The sequence below is a fragment of the Eulemur rufifrons genome, chromosome 16 (genome assembly GCF_041146395.1).
Source record: "Eulemur rufifrons isolate Redbay chromosome 16, OSU_ERuf_1, whole genome shotgun sequence".
NCBI lineage: Eukaryota > Metazoa > Chordata > Mammalia > Primates > Lemuridae > Eulemur > Eulemur rufifrons.
The window spans coordinates 15242761-15262671 of record NC_090998.1 but is presented as its reverse complement, the minus strand read 5'-3'; the positions used below and the strand labels follow the sequence as shown (position 1 = coordinate 15262671).

At 35.2% G+C, this 19911-nt stretch overlaps 1 protein-coding gene across 8 annotated transcripts in view; it reads left to right on the top strand.

The window, feature by feature from the left end:
* The window catches only part of EPS8 (EGFR pathway substrate 8, signaling adaptor), a 159565-nt gene that overhangs the window by 84501 nt on the left and 55153 nt on the right, over positions 1-19911 (top strand). For 6 of the 8 annotated variants that reach the window (XR_011235774.1, XM_069491655.1, XM_069491654.1 and 3 more), the window contains exons 2-3: positions 10682-10761; positions 12294-12370. The exons of 1 other annotated variant lie outside the window; for it this stretch is intronic. Coding sequence is in view for 4 of the 7 variants with exons in the window: in XM_069491655.1 (XP_069347756.1) it covers positions 10703-10761; positions 12294-12370 (136 nt within the window). In the remaining 3 variants the exon portion in view is untranslated. The remainder of the gene's footprint in view (positions 1-10681; positions 10762-12293; positions 12371-19911) is intronic. One more of the 8 variants, XM_069491658.1, reaches the window with a different exon arrangement.

Here is a 19911-nt window from a genome sequence, read left to right as displayed (position 1 = left end):
TATTTCACTTAAGATCAGGTATACAGTTTCAGTTAGACAGGAGAAATAAGTTTGGTGATCTATTTTTTATTATTTTTTTTTAATTCAGGATATTATGGGGGTACAAATATCAAACATTTTGGTTACATGTAATGTGTTTGCCTCGCCCAAACCAGGACTACAAGCATGTCCTTCCTTTGCCCATACAGTGCGCTCTGCTTCTGTATGTTGTGAGTCTACTCCCCCCACCCCCCACACCTGATGGCCACCCAGTGAGTATCATTACCATGTGAACAACTTAGCGTTGATCAGTTAGTACCAATTTGATGGCAAGTACATGTGGTGCATGTTTTTCCATCCTTGTGATACCTCACTTCTAAGGATGGGCTCAGTCTCTATCCAGGATAATATAAGAGGTGTTCACCACTGGTTTTTGTAGTTGAGTAGTATTCCATGGTATACACATACCACATTTTATTAATCCACTCATGTATTGATGGGCACTTGGCTTGTTTCCACATCTTTGCAGAAGTGAATTGTGTTGCTGTAAACATTCGAGTGCAGATGTCTTTATTACAGAATGTCTTTTTTTCCTTTGGATAGATGCCTAGTAGTGGGATTGCTGGATCAAATGGTATTTCTACTTTTAGCTCTTTGAGGTATCTCCAAATTACTTTCCACAGGGATTGTACTAATTTGCAGTCCCACCAGCAGTGTAAGAGTGTTCATTCTCTCCACATACATGCCAGCATTTGTTGTTTTGGGACTTTTTGATAAAGACCATTCTCACTGGAGTTAGATGATATCTCATTGTAGATTTGATTTGCATTTCCCTAATAGAGATGTTGAGCACTATTTTATATGTTTGCTGGCCATTAGTCTGTTTTCTTTTGAAAAGGTCCTGTTCATGTTCTTTGCTCATTTATTGATGGGGTTGTTTGACTTTTACTTGTTGATTTTCTGAAGTTCTGTATAGATTCTTGTTATCACCTCTTTATCGGATGTATAGAAAGCAAATATTTTCTCCCATTCTGTAGGTTGTCTGTTCGCTCTAATGATAGTTTCCTTGGCTGTGCAGAAGCTTTTTAATTTGATCAGGCCCCATTTGTTTAAGTTCTGGTGATCTATTGCACAGCATGGTAACTATAGTTAATAATAAGGTATTGCATATTTTAAAATAGCTAAAAGAGAGAATTTTAAATGTTCTTACCACAAAGAAATGATGAATATTTAAGGTGATAGACATGCTAATTAGCCTGAATTGATCATTCTGCAATATATACAAGTATCAAAACATCAATCACATCGTACCCCATTATATGTACAATTATTGTCAATTAAAAATAAAAACCTTAAAATAAGAGGTAGTTTTAGAGCATGTTTTTCTGTCTTCCCACCCAGCCAGGTTGTGTCAGGCCCTAGTAGCTCTTTATCAACTTGCCTTTGTAAAGTATGTTGAAATGTACTAATTTGGCATATGGTGCTATTATGGAAAAAGTATATTTAGCATTGAAAATATATCATAGTTGATCCTAATTTTCTCAGTGGCTTTTGTTGCATACTGCTCAGTGACATGAAGTTTCATTTAGGAAACTTTCTACTAAGGTTCATAGTATATCAGTGAATACTAGCTCTCAAGGCTGATTTTAAAAAAGTAGAGATTTGAAAACAAAATTACTGGGGGTGGTGGGGCAGGTGGAATGGATTTCTCTACTTCTCATTTTAAAATATGTATTGTTTTCTGAAATGTGTTCAATTGAGAACTGATTAACAGAAAAAGGTCTAGTTTTATTCTTATCTTGGGAGAAACTGTCCACAGTGAATATTCTACCTCTTGTGAGAATTCCATACCCAACAACTTTTTGCTTCCCAGAAGATTTGAACTTCTTAGATGATGTTTATTTTTTAAAATTCTGATTATCTTGTGGTGGTGTTAGCCAAGGGTCTCTTTCATGCCCTTTCTCTTGCCTCCTTTTTTTTTTTTTTTTTAAGCAGTATTCTATACCTAGCACATAACTGAAGTGTAGCTCAGTTCCGTTCTAAATCACGTGAAATGGGAGTTTACAGGGAAAAATTAATCAAGAGTTTCTATTCTATGAATCGGAGCCCTCCTGTTTTGCTTTTCTATCATTTCAGTTCGATTAAAAAAACACAAAATAAATAAATAGATGGGGGAGAATAGACAAATCTCTCATACAGAAAGATTCCAAATAATCTATGCAGATACTTTCTCCTTAAGGGGGTAGAGCATAACTCTCTACCCCTATGTCGTGGGCTGCACATAGTGCCTTCCTTCCAGAGAGTACTATGGTGGTAGTGAGGAAAGTCACTTTATAGTGGGGAAGCCTGACACATACTCCCGTTCCCTTAGAAGACATTCCCCCTCCCCCACCCTGTCTATTCATATGTAAGTAACATTGTTTGGATAGGGGCTTTGCAGATGTAATTAAGATGAGATCATACTGGGTTAGAATAAACCTTAATCCAGTGACTGGTATCCTTAAAAGAGGGAAATTTGGACACAGACACCCAGCCACAGAGGGCAAGGTGAAGATGGAGTGATGCATCCATAAGCCAAGGACTACCAAGGATTGCCAGAGGAGGCAAGGAAGGATTTCTCCTGGGGGCCATGGCCTGTTAGGAACAGGGTCCCATGTCACTGCCTGAGCTCCACACACCCCTCCCCCCATGAAATTTAGGAACCAGGCTGCACAGTAGGAGGTGAGCAGTGGGTGAGCAGCTAAGTTTCATCTGTATTTACAGCTGCTCCCCAGCTCCCCATCTCTCCCATCAATGCCAGAACTCCTCCTCCTGCTCCCCTCCGTTGCCCCCATGGAAACTTGTCTTCCATGAAACCAGTCCCTGGTGCCAAAAAGGTTGGGGACTGCTGGCTTAGCCCTTTGGATACTTTGCTTTCAGACTTCTAGCTTCCAGAACTGTGAGAGAATAAATTTCTGTTGTTTTAAGCCACCCAGTTTGTGATAATTTATGGCAGCTCTAGGAAGCTAGTATGTATAGTCATCAAAAGCCAGGAGAATCTGAGAAATGGTCACAGTCTAAAGGAGCCTAGTGAGACATGAGGACTAATATGCTATTGTGGATGGGATTCTGGAACAGAGAAAGACGTTAGGTAAAAAACCAAGAAACGCTGAATAAAGTATTGATATTAGTTAATAATAAAATATTAATATTGGTTTATTGATTGTTTCAAAACACCATACTAATGTAAGATGTTAACAGTAAGGAAATGGGGTATGTAGGAACTTTCATGTATTATTATCGTCATAACTTTTCTGTAAATGTAAAATGATTCAAAAATTAAAAAGTTTATTTAAAGAAAACCCAGAATTTAGCTGCAGTTTTAATTAGATCTCACTGCATGTGATGGAGTGAATGGAAGTTTCTTCCAGGGTGGTACCAATGGCCGTGAGAAGGCACCTAACCTGTGTTAGCTGATTGATTTCATCACAGTGTACTTTTCAGTCAAAAACTTCCTCTGGTAAAGTACATGCTCCTTTAAAAGTCAATTTATTGTAGCAGTCATTCTGTATGGCTCTCTGTAAGTCCACTGTTAATTATTGAAACAATACAATCAGGGAGATAGACTTTTTGATAAAAGGTTTTTGATTCAAGCCTGTATGGGCAAGGCATATGTAAAAAGGAAAACTCAATTCAGAAACACATATATGGAGACTTCAGTTAAAATTCCTCATATCACTTGTGAAACTTAATGAAAACCTTACGGGGAAATACTTCAAGGTCTAATCTAACTACCACCTCTGCCCACAGCTAACTAACCAAAAGTGGAGTTGGGAAACCTGGTAATAGAGATTGAGAAAATTTCTTTTGTCTCTAAATTTTACTTGTTTTCCTACTATATTTGTATTTTTGTTGGAAGATTCCAGTTAAATTATAGGCATACTTCCTTTATTCCCCTTTGATATATAGTTAATTATAATGGAAAAAATGCAAGTGATCCTAGCAAATTTATGAGTAATCCACACTCAAAAGAACCAACTTTTATATTAAGAAAATGTCTCAACTTTGATAAATTAACCCAAAAAAGTAGTACAAATACATATGTAGATATTTAACCAGTGAAAAAATTACATTACTCAAAGCACTCAGCTTAATTAATGCATATTCAGTATTATAATTGTTTTTAATATATGGAATTTCTACACCTGATGGTATTTTTTCCACGTTCTTCAGAGAACAGTATATTTACATAGCAATACAAAGCTATGCCGCTAAAAAGTAGAATTACTGATATTATAATATTTCCTTCCATAAAGTAAATTCTCTTCCACAAACCAGCATTTTTTAATAGCTTATTTTAAGAACATTGTTGACGAGAATGAAGAATATCATTGAGCCACTCAGAGTGAAAAGAATGGAAAATTTTTGGACAGAATACAATGGCAAAACTAACAGTGTAACTTATTGGAAGAAAAAGGACTATAAGTCAGCCAGATCAGAGTTTGAATCCTGCTTCTAATTCTAGCTCCTTCTGCAACCACTTAGGCAAATGACTTAACCACCTTGAGGCTGTGATCTCACCTGCAAAATAGAGCCAATAACTATCCCACAAAGTTGTTCTAAGGATAAAATGAGGTTTGTAAAATGCCGTATGAAGTGGGGGATACTTGAATGACATTTTGCTTTCCTTTACTCTTTGTGTTCTCCTCTACCTATGATTATATCTGATGCAAGAAACAGATAAGACTACTGTCCAGTCATTCATGGCACTATATGATTTTATTAAGTTTCAAAATACCACACAAATGGCATGGCACTTAGTCTCAATTTCTTCAACTATAAAATGAAAATAAAAAATAGTACTTTCTTCAAAAATTAATGTGAAGATTGAATAAGATAATGAAAAGAAAACATGTAGCATGATACCTGATACAGGGTAAAAGCTCAATAAATAGCAGTTTTTAAAATAGTGTATTTTCCCAAGTCAGTAAAGTATTAACAGTGTTTTGAACTGATATATTAGTAATTTGCCATGTGCAAAGTAACATCCAATAATTTATGTGTGCCGATGATATCATCACAGCAACTCAGTGAGTTGAGAACAATTGAAGAGAAGTCCTCAGAATAGTGGCAATAGGGTACCTATCTGTGTTAGGCCTTCTATGAAATCTATATCACAATGTCAAACATTAATTAGTGCTAAAGTGGTTCTTTTTTAAGTTGCGTATTTAACTTTGTAATAAGTGTTTTTCTTAAGCCAGTTGTTAAGCCAACAACATTCTGAATTGATCATAGACTCTTCTCAAAATTATGTACTAACTTATAAACAGCCTAAGAATTTTCCCATAATTGTAAAAAAGAGGAACTAAGTTAATTATTTTAAGTGATTACAGTATGTTGCTTTAAAGGCATAAAATTACTTTATTTGGGCTAGGTGTGGTGACTCACACCCCTAATCCCAGCACTTTGTGTGGCTGAGGTGGGAGGATTACTTGAGCCAGGAGTTTGAGACCAGCTTGGGCAATACCGCAAGACCCTGTCTTTAAAAAAATAAAAAAATAAAAATGATATTACTTTACTTACATTGATATTGGGCTTAAGAAAATACTGTTTTTTATATGGCCTAGAAATTTTTGTGATACCTTCACAATCTTAGTCACTATTAATATTATCTTAATGGTTTAATGTTCTTATTAGTTTTCCAAGTTTATTCACACATAAAAACTATTTACTTAGACCAAATAACACAGAAAAATAGATGGTAACATCTTTACTGATGGTAATGGTGAGAGGTATTAAAAAGGGGTTGCTCTCAAAGACACTGCTGGAGACAGAATGTGTGATGATTTAAGAGGTTTAAAACAGATTATTTGGTTTTATTTATGTTTTAAGCAAAATCATTGGTATATAATGTCACAGAGTATTGGTATAAATTAAGTTTCAGCTGTCTTTTAGTTAAAACCCTAAATAATGATAATACCCCCTCCCACTTGGTTATAACTTAGATGGGGAGACATTTATTAAATTAAATTGAAATCTAAATATAGAAACTTCAAGATACTTCATCAAACCCAAATAAATACTTTAATAATAAAAAAACTTTGTGAAATTTTCTGAGAGAACAAGTCATTTAAAGTACAGCTCAATATGCAGAGAGCTACTAGTTGTGTGGTAGCAAGATTGAATTGGTGGTTTTCTAGCCTTGAGTCGTGACTATATACTCATTTATCAATTTGAAAATTGATATCAGATGCAAGCAAGAGCAAAGAAAAGAAAATGGAATCTAAAATTTTATTTATTTATTGTATGTTTGGGGATCTTAAAACTTTCAAATACAAATTTAATTTCCTGGTTTAGTCTTATTAATAGCCTCATTTATTTCTTCTTACAGTGATTTTCATACATTCTGTTTACTTTTTTTTTGAAAGTTATAGAGTTTAACATTTTTGGTGTGCTCAACTTAGATCTTAAATTTATCATTTTTATCCTTGTAATTGCCAAAGAATGTTATTTTCTATAGAAAATAGAAGAAAATTATGGTAACTATGACTTATTAAAAGTATTTTCATAAGAAAATTGATGCTCTTAAAATCAAATACAGTTGACCCTTGAACAAGGTGGGGGTTAGTGGCACCGACCCCCTCCAGTTGAAAATTCGCATACAACTTTCGACCCCCACAAAATTTAACTACTGATAGCCTACTGTTGACCAGAAGCCTTACTGAAAACATAAGCAACTGATTGACACATATTTTATATGTTACATATATCATATGCCGTATTGTTACTATAAAGTAAGCTAGAGATTAGAAAATGCTATTAAGAAAATTATAAGTCATAAGGAAGAGAAAATGTATTTAGTATTCATTAAGTGGAAGTGGATCATCATAAAGGTCTTCATCCTTGTTTTCTTCACATTGAGTAGGCTGAGGAGGAAGAGGAGGGGTTGGTCTTGCTGTTTTGGGTATCAGAAGCAGAAGAAAATCTGCATATAAGTAGACCCACTTATGATAGTTTTAGTGTACGCTTTTAGTATAATTAAGTAGTTAATTTAGTATAATTAACCACATTTGTAGGTTTTTAAAAGTGATGAAAACATTGTCTCCTTGGTTTTTAAGTTGCTCTAACACTTTATAAAAACAAAAACACCTAATTTTTCAGTAAGAATTGATTGTTCTTTTAAATTGTATATATGCAGAAGCTTTTTAATGGTCTATATAGGCATAAATTGGATATATCTTTTAAAAGCCTAAAGGAAAAAAGTCAAACATTTGTAATTGTTTCTGTTGCAAGGTATACACTGTAATTGCTGTATTTAAATATTTGAAAGCCTCCATATTGCCACATGAGCAACTGTGACAAGTGAAACTATGATTGACAAATGAGAAAAGTTTCTATATTTAAAATTCAATTTAGCAAATTGACATTTTCTATTCCCTTTTCTAATGTTCTCTTATTCTAACAGATCACTCTTTTAAAACAAAACACAGACCATGCATTTATTTGACTGTCATGAAGAATTAAACATGAAAAGATGAGATGCTGTGGCTATCACTTTTCATTAAAACCAGCTGCTGTGGCTTTAAAATGCAAACCAGATCAAAATCAGCACAAACCCTGGGGGAGTTAATTTATATACTAAATGAACCAGCTTGTTTTGAAAGAAGACTTCTCTCTCTCTCTCTCTTTTTTTTTTTTTTTTTTTAACTTTGGAAGAAACTTGCAAGACTATCTCATAACTTGATCTTTATTTTTTTTATTTTTTTTTTTTCAGCTCATTATGGGGGTACAAAAGTTCAGGTTATATATGTTGCCCATGCCTCCCCATCCCCCCGAGTCTGAGCTTTAGTTGTGTCCATTCCCTAGACAGTGCACAACGCACTCATCATGTAGGTATGCACCCATCCCCTCCCCCCACCCCATCCCCCCCAGTCAGAACTTCAATCGTGTCCATTCCCCAGGCAGTGCGCATCGCACTCAACTTGATCTTTATTTACACTGACACCATGAGTTGAGAAGACCAAGATCAGAAATTATCTCTATTTTACTGATGGGAACATTGAGACAGGCTTGACTTGCCTAGGCCAATTAGTGCCAGGGATATTGTTAGAATTCCAGGCTTCTGTGAATGTCTGTATCCTAACCCCATTAGCTCTAGATCCATAATGTTATTCCAGACCTCTGTCCTGGCCCAAATTCTATAATGTAGCAATGCTGTGCTCTCATTAGATCCTATAAGCTTGTGAGAACCAACTGTGAAATATTTAGGATTTTTGTGAGCTACTGTTAAGACATTGATAGCTTGAAATCAGCCATGGTGGCAATATTTATACCAAAGAAATAAGCACTACAAATCAGGCCCTCCCCCTTGCTCCAGCACATGACTAATTGTGTCTGGGTATAAACTGAAGAGGGAAAACACACGACAATAAAAAGAATTCAACAATGTGATATGAATAAATATAATGTAATTTTTTAAGTGCAGTACTTATCTAGAATAGCACAGGTCTGTATTTCTTTGCTTCTTGATTTAGAAATTTGCTTTTAAGAAGTAGATAAATATGGATAACACTATCAGGAAAGCTTGAATTAAACTTGAGTGTTTTGAGGACCATTCTTAACTATTCTTTAAGAACTAGGTCAAGTCCCAGCCCTTCCAAAAAGTTATGGCAAGCTTCATGGCTTTTTCCTTGTCTGAACCTCTGGTGGATTTAAAATGGAGCCACATACATTGGGATTGAATTACTTACTATTTGTTTCATAAGAATTAATTTTGTTTCCCTAAGAATACAATAAACTCTTTGAAGAGTGGGACATGGACTTCCGTTCTTTCTTTCTTCGGATAAATATTTAATGAACACCTATTATGTGCCTTTTGTCCTTCTTATTGCTTGAAAAGCAGAAGTTATCAAACACAAATCCCTGTCTTTTTGGAGCTAATAGTCTAGTGAAGTCAAATTAATTTAAATAAATGAAAAACCATGGATGTCATGAGTACTTCAAAAAGTTGTTTATATTGTGGGGATTGTCTGATAGTGGAATTTTATCTATTCAGGAAGGTAAATAAAAGCTTCCCCAAGGACATTGTGATTAAATGGGATATTCTAAGAATGAGAAAGAGTTAACTTGAAGTTACCAGGTCTTGAATATCATTTCTGTATGTAGGCTTTCTATGCCCTCCCAAGCTGAATTAAGTTCCCTTATTATATGCCCTCATATTGTGATGATTTTCCCCTTGTAATAGTAACTACAATTTTTAATTTTATATTTATTCATTAAGTGTCTGTCCCCTGCCCTACACTAAACTATTGACTCTACAGCCAGCTGGTACCTTGTCTGGTTCACCTTGGTAGTCCTAGTCCTATATATTATAGTACCTGAGACTTTATAGTCACTCAGTAGTTGCTAATGCTTGTATTAGCAACTGTGTCCTTGTCTCATCATAAAGCTGGGGTATGTCCTGCCTAATTCTCAGTTTTTGAGAGGACATAGTAATACAATGTATAGGAGAAGACAAAAGTCAGAAAAATAAGACAGGATCTAGAATAGTTTAGTGACACAGAACCCAGGAAGGACCAAATATCCAGCAGTGAATAGAAGTCAATCAGTAGCAATGTTGTCTAGAAGAAAGAAAAGGCCATTCCATTTGGCAGTAAGGAAGTTTTACTTACTTATCTTATTTGAAGGAAATTTGTTCAATTTGTAAAATAGATGTTTAAATGGTTTCTGAAGTTAAATATCTGGTATTGCTTTTTAAAATTATTTTCTTGTGAAAAGTAAAAGGAATGTGTAAATGAACACTTTCTTGAAAAAAAAAGTATCCAAGCACATATGTATAGAATATTGTCAAATGTGCTTTGAAGGAAGGAAGAAACATAAAAATGATGGAAGGAAGGGAGGGTAGAAAACCATGTGTAGGCAAAAAGATTGGACGGTAATTGACAGGACTTACATGATTCTCTAAATGATAGGACTCTGGGTGATACTTTTTCCCTTTGTACTTTTCTGTGTTTCTCAATTTTTTCAATTTAATGAGTCTATATTACTTTTATAATGAAACAATAAACAAAATAACACCTCATAAAATTGACAATCGATTTTGTGTTTGGGCAAATATAGAATTATGCCTCTAAACTTGGAGAACTCAACTATATTTTAGATTTTCCTTTTACTCACCTCAGTTTGCTTACAATTTTATTAATGTCAAATGCCAATTGGATCTTTGTTTACATGTCCATCTATACCTCTGAAATGTCCATCTATACCTCTGGAGTCTGAGCTCTTTGAGGGTGGAGACTTTGTTTTTTGAGACAGAGTCTCGCTCTGTCCCCCGGGGTAGAGTGCCTTGGTGTTATCATAGCTCCCTGTAACCTCAAACTTCTGGGCTCAAGCGATCCTCCTGCCTCAGCTTCCTGAGTAGCTGGGACTACAGGCGCATGCCACGATGCCCAGCTAATTTTTCTATTTTTAGTAGAGACGGGGTCTCACTCTTGCTCAAGCTGACCTGGAACTCCTGAGCTTAAGCAGTCCTCCCGCCTCAGCCTCCCAGAGTGCTAGAATTACAGGCATGAGCCACCACACCCGGTCTGAGGGTGGAGGTCTTTATCTTAGCATTGCTAGCATCATTCCTGACAGTAACACGTATTTGTTGAATGAATCACTTTTGAAACTGGGTGCTTTGGCCCTTTTATTGCCTTTAATCTATGTGCCTTTCTTTTTTTAGAACATAGGTGTGAAAGCCACAATGAATGGTCATATTTCTAATCATCCCAGTGGTTTTGGAATGTACCCATCTCAAATGAAGTAAGTTGAAAGGTTTATATTTAATTTGTTTTGGGAGGCTTTGATTTGGTGGTTTTGATTGTTTTATATCTTTAATGAAATGATTAGTTTCATTTCTTATGTAGTTCATTCCTCATTAATATATAATACCTCTGTATTACTAACATGTTATCATTAGAAATTTAGTATGTCTGATCAAGAGTAAGATGGTAAAGTAAAACATCAGCTCAGTGATAGCAATCTCATAGTTGAGAGATGTTTCATTCTGGTAGTTTATTTGCTTTTCATAGTCAAAAATATACTCTACTTCAGAGCTTTGAGTTTCTCTTGAGCATTCTGTTTTTGCTCTTAAAATATTGACATTTGAGGAGAGTTAAATGTCATTTAGTTCAGATTATCAGGATATTTACCATTCCGTAAAACAAGAAAAGATCAGGCAAACAAAGAGAACAATCCCAGTGGCTCTGGGTATAATTTGAAATCACAACCCTAACTTAAGTGGCCTTTGTGTTATTGTGGTTAATGTTGTTGTTATTTGATATTGGCCATTGTGGTGTACATTTCTCTCATCATTTTTCAGACCAGATAGTATTTACTATATCTATTTTAGAGAATACAATTTAATTTTTTAAGCCTGATGTCAAAAGCCCCCAGTCTGCCTCTGCTTCTCCAGCCATTCATCTGCTCTGGGCATGTCACGTTAACTGCATTTTTCCCTAGACACCATGCTATTTCATGAGTCAGTTCCACTTGCCTTTTCCTCACTTGATTCTCTGCCTGTTTTTTGAGCTTTCTTTCCATTCATTTAGGTTCTACTTAAGTGTCAACTTGGTGGTAAAGTCTTCTTGGATATGTTGATAAAATGTTAATCTTTCTTTGATTTTACATGTCATATCTATTAGTTTTAACCCAGATATCACATTCTATTGTAACCATTTTACTTGTCTTGTTAACAGTATGCTGTCTCTCCTCCCATAATCCTTATTCTTCTAGGTTTCAGGGCTTAATAAGTGTTTATTGAATAAATGAATAAAATTCATATAAATCAGTATTTACTTCACACACCATTAGTAATAAGAGACTAGATAGTAGGGTAAGGCAGGTCAGATTTAATGATAAAGTGTTGTTTAGGTCAACTGTATTTTAAGTATTTATGAACATCATGCCTATTACTTTATATCTTAAGCTTAAATCATTGGGAACTTGTTATAACTGGATTACCACTCAGAACTTAATTCAATATGGTAAATTTAAACTCTTCTAAGATAGTTTCAACCTTGGTGAATCCCCTTTGCTACCATCATGACAGGGGAGGTTGTGATTTACACCATCCTTAGTCCTCATTGGGGTGGTGTGGTTTATATTTTATTTCTTCACCACTCACCGGAGCAGGATCTTGCTCATTTTGACAAGCTCAGTTAGTGTAAACTCGATATGTTTTTTTAAAAACACGTGGTGATTATAGTGCATTGGAATTTTTATTTTCTAGTTTGAGTTTCTATTACTTACTTTGGACTTTAACCCAACACAGTGACCATTTTTTTTTATTGCAGTGGCTACGGATCATCACCCACCTTTTCTCAGATGGACAGAGAACACAGTTCAAAAACAAGTGCAAAGGCCCTTTATGGTATGATTGTTTATTTGATGGGGTATAATTCTGTTTCTAACCACTTTTTACAAATTATAATTTCAAACTCATAGTTGGAACCCACACCCTGTTCATATTCTTTGTAATGAAGTGGTGATTACTAAATAAGGATTATTTTTAAGAAGAATTTTTGTAAAAGCTACCAAAGCTATGAACTCTGCTTGCTGTCATATAATTTAAAAGTACAGATGAAATGTATTGCAATGCTTTTGAAAGTCCTTGTGTGGCACCAATGCCTTAGGTGGATTTTCCCATTTACTATTTGTAATGTGTTTGTTGATCTTTGTGACTAATCCAGTCGATGTGGGCTGACAGGTGACAGGAGTTTTTCCTTATAGCTCTTAAACCTTTTGAGTAGCATTACATTGTGACCAGCACTCCTTATATAATTTCTTTCTGTACTGCAAAATAAGCTTTCTCTTTGATCTTTCTCTAACTTCCAGTGCCTTCTCTAGATTGTTTCACGTATACACAATATTTTTTAAACTTAAAGTATAAAATAGAAGTTATTACTAAAAAGAAGTTGAGGACTCCTGAAATATACCACATATGTTAAGGAAGGCATTTGTTTGTACAGGGTCTACCTGGCCTTTTATTACTGTGTATCAATAAAGAATCAGAATAGCAAAGACTCTGAAACCAGTCTTCTTAGGTTTAAGTCAAGTTCTGTTATTTATTACCTGAGTGATCTTGGGCAAATTACTTCACTTGTCTGTGCCTCATTTTGCTCATCTGTATAATAGGGATATCTCTATAGGGTTGCTATGAGAATTAAATGAGTTAGTACATGCAAAATACTTAGAACAGTGCTTAGCAACCAGAAAACACTATGGATTCGCTGTTATTATTGTTGATATTATCGTTGTTATTATGTACTGTAGGAACCAACAGCATTTTCTAAATTGTGGAATTCTTTTATTTTTGCATTATCTAGATCTACAACTTCTTGGCTGTGGTGAGAATGAACAATTTTAAGGTTTTGTGATTCTTTTTCTGCCTATGTTCTCAGTGAATTGGCATTATCACTCACATTATACCTTCACAAAATGGATTTAATGCCATACATGGCTTTTTTTTATGGGCTTGTGAATCTGGTTAGTGTTGGTTTCAGTTTCTTTTTTTTTTTTGAGACAGAGTCTCACTCTGTTGCCCAGGCTAGAGTGAGTGCCGTGGCGTCAGCCTAGATCACAGCAACCTCAAACTCCTGAGCTCAAGGGATCCTCCTGTCTCAGCCTCCCGAGTAGCTGGGACTACAGGCATGCACCACCATGCCCGGCTAATTTTTTCTATATATATTTTTAGCTGTCCATATGATTTCTTTCTATTTTTAGTAGAGATGGGGGTCTCGCTCTTGCTCAGGCTGGTCTCGAACTCCTGAGCTCAAACGATCCGCCCACCTCTGCCTCCCAGAGTGCTAGGATTACAGGCGTGAGCCACCGCGCCCGGCCGGTTTCAGTTTCTTGAGTACTATATTGAGACATTCTTACACAATCAAGTAGTTGTGAATTGCAAGTCTAGAGAATGTAGTCCATAAATACTCATAAATATATGCTCAGTACAGGACCAGTAATATATGATTTTAGGGGATGTAGTCTAGAGAGTTACTTGAAGGTAACTGAAAAAGGAAAAGTTTTTTGGTAAGAATAAAGTAATTAATTACTTGAGTCTTTCATTTCTAGACAGGTAGTTATTAAGTACCTCGGTGTGTGAGGCCATGATCTTCGTAGTCTCTATTTCCCTGTTATTCATTTCAAAGATGAATAAGAGAGGGTCATTGCCTGTGCAGCATTTGGTGAGACAGGCTAGTAAATACATTGTTATAATAAATAGCTCTGGAATCCACCCATAAAACCCAAGCACTTAGAAACACTGTGGTAGTGTTAACTAGGTCTATTGAATTTCAGAGAACAGCCCTCTAAATTGTTTACACAAAAACAATGGATGTGATTTGGTCTTCATACTGTTATTTTTAACAGAATCAGGGCACAAAATTCTTAAAACTGTGTGGAAAAATTAGGTAATTGTTGCAAAGTGTGGAGTATATTACTTTAGATGCCTCTCATGAGAACATTCCACCTATGGTGCCTATTATATAAGTTGTTACAGTTGAGACTTATTAGTTGCTGCTAATTTCTTCTACTCTAAGGTTAAGCAGTACATCAGTCATGATCCAAAGGTTTGTTTGCAATGTAACTACATTTAAAATTATTATAGAAAAGACATCCTGAGAAATTAGGATAGTGAAACTTCAGATGTAGGCTGATTTGAATTCTTGGTTTAAAACTTTAATATAATTGTAGTTTGCCAAGTTTATTTCAGTTCTTATGTAAGGTATTTCAAATAAATTCTTAGACCATTTTGCATGGAAACTTGATGTTACTAACTTGTCTATGGTTCTTTGCAGTTTCTTAAGAAAATTATAAGCCAGGCACAGGGTTCATGTTTAGGTTTTAAGCATTTTTATAACAATGAGAAGTGACTTCTTAGAGATGGGTAACTTTCAATAGTTTGTTAACTCGACATCTCTGCCAATTTAGTTTCTGGGCAGATTTCATGTGCCAGTACTCCCCCTCGTCTTTTACATTAATTAAGTTGATTTGTATTAATAGAAGTGGAATCTAAGTGTTTGTATGCCCAATGTACTTGCATGTGTAGCCCATTGCTATGCCTGTTCAGTGTTTGATGCATAATTGGACCTTGAATCAGTAAGTGTAATTACAGCTTTTCATCTGTAATGCTTTTCTACAAAGGTTTTTATTTTTAATAATAAAACATTTTGTTCTAAAAAATGATAAAAGGCTAAATGTGCTTGGGTGGCAATATGTATCAGGTGCAGTGGAAGTGGTTAGTTCTTCTAAATGGGGGGATGGTCAGAAAGGATTTCACAGAGGACTTGAGCCTTGAGCTGAGCTCTGAAAGGTCATTTGTGTTCTCTAGGCATTTGGGGGGCAGGAGGATGCTGTAAACAGCAGTATAGAAACCTTTGTAAGCTAGACTATCAGCTTTATCAAGATGGCCCATGTTTGTCTTGATAACTTCAGGATTTCCTGTGCTTATTAGCACAGTGGCTAATGTATAATTTATGTTCAATAAATAATTGTAGAATGAGTATTATGAATTAATAAACTTTAAACAGTTGTTTTTTGTTTTTGAGACAGAGTCTCATTCTGTTGCCCGGGCTAGAGTGCTGTGGTGTCAGCCTAGCTCACAGCAACCTCAAACTCCTGGGCTCCAGCAATCCTACTGCCTCAGCCTCCTGAGTAGCTGGGACTACAGGCATGCACCACCATGCCCAGCTAATTTTTTTTATATATTTTTAGTTGTCTGGTTAATTTCTTTCTATTTTTTGGTAGAGACGGGGGGGGGGGTCTCGCTCTTGCTCAGGGTGGTCTCGAACTCCTGACCTCGAGCAATCCTCCCACCTTGGCCTCCCAGAGTGCTAGGATTACAGGCGTGAGCCACCGCACCTGGCCTAAGCAGTTATTGTTAACTGGAAAGTGCTAAGTGGTTCATTGTGAAATAAGATTGGAAAATGAACATGGACTGCATTAGGAAGAATCATACTGAGGAATTTAGACATTGTTTACAAGTAAGGAGTAGGCTGTGATGTGCTTTAATCAAGGTAGTAATAGGTCACGTTTGTCTTGATTCACTCTAATAGCAATTCTGATGATGTATTTGATGGGTGTGGATGGCAGTAGGTGAATCAGAGATTTTAAGTAATATAGGAAAGTAGAGATCTTGTAAGAGTCCTAAGACTTTTATTAAGGAGAAAGAGCATTAATCCTCTCACATATAACCATAGATTAAAAAGTCTCCTTTTAGAGAGCTAATAAAGGAATAAGGATAGAAGATAGGACTCACCTGCAAATTTTAATGTCTATATTGTGTTAGAAGCAACTTTAAAAAATCTTAGATGCAAAGATTGAAAATCCTCATCTTTTAAACAGTAAATTTTAATTTCTCTCCATTTATATATAAAGCAAGCTGAGTCTCTCTTTTAAGGTTAGATGATTTTTAAAAGTTGTGTAACTTAAAGATAATTTGATCATAAGAAAATATGGCAATTTTGTGTAGTGTGATAAAAATGAACAGTAGGTAGGTAAAATGGAGGATATAAAGAGAAAAGTAGAAAAGAGCAAATCCAGGAAATATTTACTGGAAGGCAGAAGTTTTAGCAATGTATTGGCCTTAGAAAGTAGATGGTTTTAAGTTGCAGATGATGTTTCTTTCCATTCCCTCCCAACACACTAGATGTGCGTGCGCGCGCTCTCTCCTTCTCTCTCTCTCTCTCTCTCTCTGCCTGCCTTCTATCGTTCTCAGCAAGTGCCTATGGAATGAATGGATAGATAGATGAAGGACAGTGGAGAAATATATTGATGTTTTCAAAGAACCTTTGCAATAAACAAACTCTAGCTGCTGTCTTTTTAGATAGCTTTGGGAGTGTTTAGCCTCTGGTCTGCATAGTTTTAACTTTCCCTTTGTAACTAGAAATTTGGTGAAGGAGAGATTTGTAATATAGTTTATTTTGTCACAATTTATGCATCTTCTTCAAAATTTCTCCTTTCACAATTATTAAACTAGTTGAATAAATTTTACAAGAATTAATTTGCCTTCATGAGTGGTGCATGAACTTCTTTGTGATATGAGGATGCTGTTTAGTGCACAGGAACATGAGTTTTCACGATAATGGTCACTGTTTTTCTAATATACTGAGTGTAGTCTAGATACTATATCAGAGGTTCCATGTAGCTTGTCTTTTTCATGAGAACACTTTTCAAGTCTGACACCATAACGTGCAACCCGATTACTTCTAATAAATGTGCTCAGAGAGGCATGGATTTTGGAGGCCAGCGGATCTGCAGCAGAATCATGGCACCTCCACCAATGGCTGCTATGATTTAATCTATTGCCTTCAAATTCCTCATCTATAAAATAGAAATGATAATAGTTCTGTGGTGAGTTTATATAAGAAAATATAAGTGAGGGCCCTATCATGGGAATGGGTAGGGGTACCAAAGAGTCACTTTTTATCCTGGATATTCAGATTCATTAAGGCCCTCAAATTTAATATCACCTCCAAATAATGTTATACATCTAATCATAGTGATACTTTGACAGGATCAAGAGGTAACCTTCATCATCTATTTTTAAACTTATGTTCCAGACATCACTCCCTATAGTACTCTAGAAATATTTTTTTTTTTTTTATAAATCCTGTAAAATGTATTGTGACTATGCTTTTATTTGGCAGTAAATCTGCTTTTGTGGGATGTATGCTAATTTATTCAAGGAAAACAGTTAAAATATGCTACAGTTTTAATAACTTTGTTTTGTCATTTCTTTACTGTTATACAGGAAATTTCCAAGCCAGCATGTGAAAGGCTCTGCATCACTATTGTCCCTGACAAAGTAACACTTACTTAGGAAAATAAACATTAATTTCTTTCTCCGCCACTTATTTCACGGATAGTAGCATTTCATTAGCTACTGTTATCAGAGAATAGGAAATTTTATATTTTTTCCAGCTAGTCTGTCAGTCTTTAGGGACTAAAATTTAAAATCATTTTTATGGGAAATACTTGTAAAATATATTCAGCAGTCCCTTCCCTTGGGGGTGGAACCTGTAATCTCTTTTTGGTGACTCAAAGGAGTCATGTGTGTGTACATTAGTTTATATGCTGGGATAGTCTTAGAGGCTTCATTCCTTACCTTTACGCCACATCATGCATAATCTTTTCCCTTTTGAATATTTGGGGCTGCTTTTTCCATGTGGCTAGATCCCAGGCCTGTCACTTTTCCATGTTGTTAACATGCCTGCTTCTCATATCTGTGGGCTGGGAAACTGGATAGAAAGTTTTGTTAGTAATAGGTTCTGAGTGGGGAATTGAGAGTCTTTCCATTAGTTTGTACTTTAAAATGTATAGATTTTAGACATGGCGACATCTCTAAGTCCTCTAATCACTCAGAGGACTTATTTAAGTATGAGTTTTCTGCTATGTTCTGAATAGCTGAACTTCCTAGAAAGGAAGTTCCCTTTAAATTAGCTATCACTGAATTTGGAATATGGCCATTTACCATAAATAATCAACTGCTTTAAGTCATCTCATCTCCAAAAAAACTCAAATTTCACAGAATTACCTATTAGTAATACTTTTATTGCCACCACTTACAGTAACTTTGAGATTCACATTACTGGGAGGCCAAATAATATTAGATAAATATGATGGGCACTCTCTCAAGTCTCATTTTAACCTTAAGTTTGAACTGTTTTGTGATGTTTAACAACAAGTAGGAAAATATATTTGTGTTTTCCTGCTTTTCCTTTTTTTCTCAGAGATGCTAGTAAAAATTGAATATAAGTAACCTATAAACTACACTGTGATTTTCTGTATGATTGAGTTTACTGTAAGCTTTCCTGTATTTCCACACAGTGCTTGATTCAACTTTCTAATAACAATGTTCCTGAAAATACCACTTTTTCAATAGGTATCCTCCCTACATATTTTTCTTTTTGTACCTAACTTTCTTTCTTTTTCTGTCTTTCTCTGTCTCCTGCTCTTGGTTTGAAGCTAGTCTCTCTGTTTAATTGTCATAATTAATGCTCAAGCAATCTCTTAAACATTCACGTGGCACTTATGAGTGAAAACTCATTCCTCTTTTCCCATTCTTGTTATTTTCGGTGTCTATTTTATTTAGAGGAAACATTTAAATATTTTTTTCAAAGAACAAAATATTGTATTTTATGGTTTTTTTTTTAATTCATAAGAAGTAAATGGCCCATGATTAAAGAGTCCCAGAAAATGGGGCTAAACGTTAGAGTCAAAATTCATCTTGATAGAACGTACCAGAGCAGGAGACTCCAAAAGACAGTTTGGCAATTTTCCCAACTTAACTGAAAATTTTGAAGCTCCTTTTAACTTCATGGGATAAGCCATTTTAATGATTTGTTGAACAGGCCAATAAAGTTAATTCTTAAATGATGTAGTTTTTAAAAATGACCTTGTTTGTATTTTAAGACAGTATCTTGGTTCAAATACTGATCTGTCAAACTGTGATAGTTGCCTAATAATGAGAGCCTATAATTATCACTCGGTGCTCCTTACCAATTCCCATTAAGCACCTCTCTTCTATGGAAATTATACACTATACACTAGTAGGAGAGGAAGTCTCCCTTATTGTGGTTGAAAGTTTTATAAGTGTAAAGTAATATGAGCTGCAGCCCATTGTTTTATTTAGAGAGAGAAATATCAGCACCTGCTTTTATGTTACTTTTTTTCTTTTTAATGGCCAGATTCCTACTTTCTAAGCAACATTTTGTTTTGAAAGAAAAAAAATAAAAATTTTCTAAATATTAGCTTTATCTCTGAATATTAGCTGTTTCACCTATTGCTATGATATTCATAAACAGCAATGCAGGTGAAAGGGAACTGACTATAAATACTGAGGCCTGCATACTTCTAGTTGCAATTGTAGTAATTAAAGAGTTAAATGAAACCTAAATTTACTATTTCTGATCT